This window comes from Limulus polyphemus, unplaced genomic scaffold, assembly GCF_000517525.1.
Source record: "Limulus polyphemus unplaced genomic scaffold, Limulus_polyphemus-2.1.2 Scaffold5863, whole genome shotgun sequence".
Taxonomy (NCBI): Eukaryota; Metazoa; Arthropoda; class Merostomata; order Xiphosura; family Limulidae; genus Limulus; species Limulus polyphemus.
Window position 1 is genome coordinate 20,541 of NW_013671473.1, and position 8,006 is coordinate 28,546.

An 8,006-nucleotide genomic window follows, 5' to 3' on the forward strand; every position below is an offset into this window, starting at 1 on the left:
TCAGTAGTACCCACAGACAAACTCCAGAATAACAGTGGAAGCAAGAGACCTTCAAGTATACAATTTTATTGACCAGTTTAATAAAGTGAAGAGAAATTTGAACTTCTATTTCTGCTTTACATATGATAAACTATTACATAGATTTACGTTACAAAACCATGGACTGGTAATGAAGAAAAAATGAATTAACCGTAAAACATTAGCTTAAATCTTTAATGAATTAAACAAAAGTTTGTTTGTTTGTTTTATTCCAAGGAGACGTGATCAGTGAACTCGACCTTGAATTAAATCCTTTTGACATTGTGTCTCGTAAGGACTACGTTTTTCGTGTTGCTATTAGATGCCCAAAGTCCAAGAGTCATGGATCGGGTGAGGATTGATGTAGGAAAAGACCCATAAGTTCCAAACACGGCGTCCAGTGATTTGGGAAGGTTAAGGGGGTGTTTTTTAACTGTCCTGAATAACAGTAAATTGGAATACGTAGTCTGTAATACAAAACAAAAATTTCCCATTTAAACTCGTTTTGTTAGTGTATTTTGTGACATTATAAATGACGTAGTTTTAACTAGTTTATAAAACTACAATTCGTGATGGAAACAGATCAATAAATATTATAAAAACGGTATTGACACTTTGGTATTACAATTATACCCGTGTAGCAATTGTAAAGTTTAAAACGCAAGAAAAAAAAAAACACGATATCGTTCATCGTCACTGTTAGTAACGGAATTGAATAACTTAAAAACTACTCCCCGATTTACACGTGTTGTTACGCTTGGGGGTAAAATGCTTGCTGCCAAAGAGAGAAATGTGTTTATTTTATTCGTAACAGATAAACTTAACTGAGTAAAGAAAATTAATACATATCAGTTCTCCGATGTGATTCTCTCGATGAAAGCCCTAATTATTTTAGTAAGATTTATATTAATTTTCGATTAGCTTTAACCCGTCTAATCAACGTGTTTCTGAGTAGTACTGTTTTGGATTGCGCACAGAACTACACAAGTGATACCTGCTCTAACCGTCCATAATAAATTAGACGGATGGTAGCTATTTAACAGTGCCCACCGTCCACTTTTGGGTTACTTCAATTTAATAGTGGGATTTGATGCGTCTACGGCTTCGCGGGTCGAAAGACATTTTGTGGCAAAGACGCGAACCATCTACTGTTAGATCTATAGTAGGCACACCAACCACTAGTCCACGCCCGGCTTAGTGAGAAATATAATTACAAAAAAAACATAGAACCCTTAATCACTCCAAGAAAGTATTATATAAATTGCATGGAAATAAGATTAGAAATAGTTTCGTTTTTAAATAGACAAGTTTCAACCACATATAAATATTATGTTTATAAAAAAATTACCTAACCCTGTTATTTCTTACTGACGTATTTTGTCTTATTCTATTAGACCAGAAAAATAAAATAATGATTTTTTTTTCTGTGTTAATTTTCGACTGATAATGTAAACTAATAAGCCACCTACTGGAAGTCTGTGAAAAGCTGTTTGAGAACGTGTCAATCGCTTGAACTGACATGGATAGGCCTTGTATTGTACTGAAAGTCTTGCTGCTACCATTGCTAATTGATGATGAAGTTTGCCATTATTAACATTTAAATATATATATATAAATAATACTGAAAACAATACTTAAGCACCTAATAACAGCCGCCTAAGATAAAGTATCTTAATAGGGAAACTTGAACAATTCGTTACCTGTAAATTGGAACGGTATTTCTATCTTAGATGTATAAATTAAAATATTTGAAAATATATTAAAATGTCTTAAAATAACACCGGAGTCTTATTTAGTATCAAGGCTAATATGCTTTTTTTTAAGTTGTGCTTAAAGTATAAAAGATTTCACAATTCAAAAAATGTTTATTACTATATTATGCGTAGTATATTTGTTTCGTAGGAGCTACAAGTTAAATTATAATACGTCTCAATGTTCTTGTTACCAGGGCGATGCCGTAAATACTCACAACAATGTTGTTCACCTACAATGAACGGAAGTGAATATATATAATTGCAAATACGACAATGATATAAAAGTTACACAATAGATTACTAGTTTTATTTATATATCTATATATGTGTGTGTATTTATTTCTGGAAAATAACGTTTTGACCTATCGCTTTTCATCATATCGTAAGGCTTAGAACAAAAGCGCGTTTACAAAAATTTGAACATTATGTGCACGGAATTTTGAAAGTCGATTATAAAATTTCTTAGCAAAATGTTATTCTTATTGTTAATATATACGTACAAGACGACCACCTTACCCCTAGTACATATTATTAAAAAAAAAGATTCACACACAAATACTTGGGGATTTTGTAACCTATTCTTTAATTTATTCACCTACAATACACAAATAATAAAAGTTTTTTATACCAAGTTGCGCATTAAATAAATTCTAATTGTAATTATGATAATAAAACTTCATAAAATGTATCCTAGCATCGCTTTACAGTTCATTTGAAATAATGTATGCAAATTAAAAACCGTCAAATCAAACGCTGTGGATCACATGTCGGAATCCTATCTTGGTCACCAAAACTCCACAGAAAAAAAATTATGATTCAACCTATTGTCAGAAATATTGGTTGTTTTAATCAGAAACTATTTAAATAAACACCTACAAATAATTAATAATAAATAAATATACGCTAAAGGACAGATTTGGATTCACAGATAAGATCAAGGGATTTAACAATAGCAAGTCTAAATAGACATCTGTTTAAATTTAACGTATAGCGACGAACGATAAATACTAACTTAGTGGAATACTTCCAGCCTGAAAGAAAATGAAAAACAGAGACTAACTCGAATGAAGTTATTAGAAAGGGCTACCAAAGGTTCACACTTTCTATATTCATAGAAGGTAGACTCAGCATGGGTTTAAACCAGTGGCTGATTTAGATGCCTGGGGACAGTGAATAATATGGACTCCCCTCATGTATATTATATTTATTGTAGAAGAAAGCTTTAAGTATACACCTTGTCAACTGATGTTTGAATTTTCATAATTAAGTTCCCTCTTTTTTATACGTAAATTTTTAATCGTTCATTCTATTTTAATAACATAAATATTGCTCGTAAAAAATAACCATAATAAAATTTTAAATAGCACTTCCATGAGTAGGCATTTTTTAAAATCTTCTTTCCTTTCTAATAACCCTTCCTATTTCAAAAACACTATTTACATACAGTATCCTGGCCTAAAATTTGGGGCCCCTGAGCAGTAGCCCCGCTTGTCCTCCTGCTGATTCGCCACTGTAGTTAACATCACGATACGGTTAGGAAACTTTAACGTCGAAACATCATTTCTAGACATTTTAGTACTGAACCAGGGTAAACCATTTGAAAATTGAAATCTATCATAAACACAGGATTATTTACACATTTTACCACGCTAAAATACGAAGAAAACTTTATCAAAATTTTACTGCACAAATAATTTGTTGTCCAGTATGTACAGCCTGTTTTTAAATACATAAAAAATATATTAATAAAAAACATCTATCTTACTACAGTCATAAACAGTCTAAGAAATATTTACGAAACAGCTGTGGAAGAAAATGAAAATTTATTTAACCTTTCTCTTCACAGTTATACAAAGACCAAAAAACACTAACTAAAAATGTTAGGATTTTATCCAAACCAGTTATAAGGATAAGAAAATATTCGAGTTTCAAGGACAACATAAAAAGTCCTTTAAAACGTGTACTGATTGCAAGGACATGCACATAGGGTAATGACCCATCGCCTTCAAGAACACGCTGCAGGAAAATACACGGGTTCAAAAAAATCAATGAAAGACTGAAGTACGAAACCCTCTCTACTCCAGCGCTTTCGGTGGCCGTGATGTAAAAGGTCTGCTTTTAGAAAGCGCTTGGGTTATAGGGTTAATAATTATTCTCCATATGATAATAATAATAATAATAATAAACTTTTTATTTCAGCTAACGTTTCATCATTGCGGATTTATCTAGTACTACTAACCCTGATGACGCCACAAGGATGAAATGTAAGCTGAAATAATTTGTGTATTATCTGGGAAGTTAAAAGTCATTATTTTAATTAATTTATTTTTTCTACAACTTTATTGCCAAATTGTCTAAACCTCTCCAGTATGCAACTACAAGTTTTCAATAAATCGTAACAATGTGTAACAATACACAAGTGTTATTTATTGTTATAATTACAGCCTAGCTGCAACAATATCGCATTTCTTTTAAATTTGAAATTACAAACTGCAGTCCCCGGGGTGGACAGCGGTAAGTTTACGGACTTACAACGCTAAAATCTGGGGTTCGATTCCCTGCTAGGGACACAGCAGATGTGGCTTTGCTCTAAAAACAACCAACCAACTGGGAAGTTTACATTATAGAACCCAACCGTGTCTGGAAGAACTGGGAAGTTCACATTATAGAACCGAACCGTGTCTGGAAGAACTGGGAAGTTTACATTATAGAACCGAACCGTGTCTGGAAGAACTGGGAAGTTTACATTATAGAACCGAACCGTGTCTGGAAGAACTGGGTAGTTTACATTATAGAACCGAACCGTGTCTGGAAGAACTGGGAAGTTTACATTATAGAACTGAACCGTGTCTGGAAGAACTGGGAAGTTTACATTATAGAACCGAACCGTGTCTGGAAGAACTGGGAAGTTTACATTATAGAACCGAACCGTGTCTGGAAGAACTGGGTAGTTTACATTACAGAACCTTTACCGTATCAACAACTGTCTACAAGATACTTCACCTTTACCGTATCAACAACTGTCTACAAGATACTTCACCTTTACCGTATCAACAACTGTCTACAAGATACTTCACCTTTACCGTATCAACAACTGTCTACAAGATACTTCACCTTTACCGTATCAACAACTGTGTCTACAAGATACTTCACCTTTACCGTATCAACAACTGTGTCTACAAGATACTTCACCTTTAGTGTATCAATAACTGTCTACAAGACACTTCACCTTTACTGTATCAATAACTGTCTACAAGACACTTCACCTTTACCGTATCAACAACTGTCTACAAGATACTTCACCTTTAGTGTATCAATACTCCATTGTTTAGATATAGAAATACACTGTCTAACAAGCAGAAGAAACTAGACATGTGAGATCTAACAAGCCACTTAAGAGAGAAGTAATTACTGAAAGATTAATTTTTCAACAGGACCAATGCTCACTAATCATGTATACAGGCAGAGGATCAAGGAGTTTAGTTAGATCCAATATGGATAGTGTATACTACCACAAAACAAACCAATATCAAATAACATTATACTGCAATTTGTGAAATTAAGGATAGGTCTTCTTTAAGAACACCATTTATTATTATTATTGTTCCATCCTGAATACATAATTTTAAAAGCAATGTCTGAGAAAATCCTATGACATTCAACTACTTCATAAGTTTACTCACTTTTAAAACAACTTGCAAGTAAATTTTAACTTATAAATCAATAAAAACAAGTCTGTGTTTTGAGCAGGCTTAACAATACATCACTGGTTCTGAAGTTAAAACACACACACATACACACAAAAACAAATATAAAAGTAAAACAAAAAATTAACTTAAAGTTAATTTAGAATAAATACAAATTACCATTAATAATTTTCAACAAAGTCAATGTATTATATCACTGACAAAAATGTTATACATTTACTGAAAATTTAGCCAAATATACAAAAATTAAATTTCATAAACGGAGTTGGTTTGTGGTTGGAATTTGTAATACAATGGACAGTTACTTGCAGCTCATTTGTAATAGGACATCACAGTAAATACATAAAAGTTCTAATTGGTTCATTCTACAAAGTGAAAATGTCACGTCATCTCTATCAAATGGACGATACTATAGTAGCATGGTTTAGAAACCTGTTCCTTCTGTTTCTATGATACCAAAGCACTGCTACTTATAAGTTATTTTAGAATAATTCTTATTACATTTTCCAGGATTAATAAAATTATAATCCTCACTAACTAACAGGTAATATTACTTGTATTTTATTCGGTACTGTTCCACAAAGTTTAAATAGAGCAACTGACGAAAGAGTTTGGATACATTAACCATTCTTATTAGATAGATATGTTACACAAGAAACACTTCTGAATATTAGACAATCTTTACTGTTTGAAGAATACTATAGTAGCAAGAGCTCGGAGACATAAAAAACAACTTGTACTGGTTATGAAGAACAAGATTTTCATACAAGAATCTTTCAAAACCTCTATCGTTCAGTCTGCTTCCAGTGGTTTACACAAAAGCATCTATATTTTTTAATTACTCAGTACAGAAGATGTGTAGAATACAAATAAAAATTCACTGTCACTCTAGTTTCCAAGGTTTAGATGATAATTTGTCTTTAAGGAACTTAGCAATTCAGAGGTTCCTGTCCCTCTGCCAGACTGAATAACTACAATAAAATTACATTGGTTGAAACCTCGATGAATACAAAATTAAACAATCATGATAAACTTACAAGGAACTGACTTCCGAGGTTGAACTTCATTAGGAAACGGAAAAATTATAAAACCAACAAAAGCTGAAATAGGTTTGATGATGAATTAAAAAAAAAAAGCTTTGTAAAATAAGTGACTGAGTTGAGATTTCTGTAAAAAAAAACCAATATAAAGCTAAGCTATGATGTATTTCTATGTTTTGTCTTAGAAATCTAAACCCATACACAAAATAATATGTAAGCACGTAAAACAGATACTATTACATATTTACAGGTCTTTCATCTACTTGTAACTTAACTTTACAATCAAGTAGTTGAACAAATGAGTATCCATAAATAATATTTAAAATTCTCAGATAGTCCACGAACATCTGGGAAGAATCTTCCTGTTCCTTTTAGATAATTCGCTGATGAGATTCGTACGGGAATACACCAAGTTTGTGACGAAGGAATAAATAACAAGTTGACGCAAGTGTACTGATTTATCAGAAGACACTGATTCTGGTTTGTTTGGGAATGTTGAGGACACTGAGTTGACCAGGGACGATCTGGTTTCTTTTGACCTGGTGTGCGGCTTAAAATAAAATTTAAACCTTCAATCACCTGTTACTGGGAGTGACAATTTTCTGTTGACTGGCATGTTCTAAAAATTAAAAAAAGAAAGATTTAGATTAAATAATTATACTTTTAGATCATAATAATACATTTTATAAATGTAACAACCCAATATCAAAATAACATCATTAACACATATGTGTGTTATCTATAACGTATACACGTCTTAGTTATAACTTTTGAACTTTTATAATCTATTTTTAAATAGATATCATTACATTTTATGAACGTAACAACCCAATAGATAAACAAGTATAAGTAACAGTATAATAAACTTTCAAGATGTTAAGAAAATACATAAAGTTCAGGAAAACAATTTAACACCAAAATTAGAAACCAAGTATTTTTGCAAGGTGGACATTTTTATCAAATTTATTGTTTTTAAAGATGTATCACTTTGAAGATATTCGAGAAATCAAAGACTGAATATTTCTATGCTATCATATACAAGACAGCATTAATTCTAAAAATATACGCAGGTATGACTCCTGGTCAGTTTATTAAAAGTTTTAAAACTAAAAAACTTAAATACACAATCAACAATATCTTATATCAATCGTTAGGTTAAGGGTGAAACCATTTTCATTCTTTTATAATTGTTTTTTTTTAACTACTGATTGAAAAATACAAATTTCTGCTGAAGATATTTCTCGTTACCTGTTTTGGTATTTTCTTTCTAAATGGGAAACACCCTTGGACTGGTGGTTGGGGAGGTTGATCCAACTTAAGGTCATCTGAAGGTGTGTCATTAGCACCAAAAACATTCAGCTCTTTAAAACATCCTGTTTCAATAATCTGTAAAATAAAGAATATCATTCATGAGTACAAGTTACCCGTTCCAGATGGGTCACATCTCATCGCGTTTGTTGACTCGCATTCAAAATGTTATTGAACTA

At 31.9% G+C, this 8,006-nt stretch overlaps 1 protein-coding gene across 1 annotated transcript in view; it reads right to left on the reverse strand.

Moving 5' to 3' along the window:
* Nucleotides 1-2,336: 2,336 nt before the first annotated feature.
* LOC106473076 (G protein-coupled receptor kinase 2-like) overlaps nucleotides 2,337-8,006 on the reverse strand; it is a 24,070-nt gene continuing 18,400 nt past the window's right edge. Inside the window, exons 15-16 of the mRNA XM_013933754.2 lie at nucleotides 7,768-7,905; nucleotides 2,337-7,138 (exon numbers count right to left, since the gene is read on the reverse strand). Coding sequence (XP_013789208.2) covers nucleotides 7,091-7,138; nucleotides 7,768-7,905 — 186 coding nt within the window. The 3' untranslated portion in view covers nucleotides 2,337-7,090. The remainder of the gene's footprint in view (nucleotides 7,139-7,767; nucleotides 7,906-8,006) is intronic.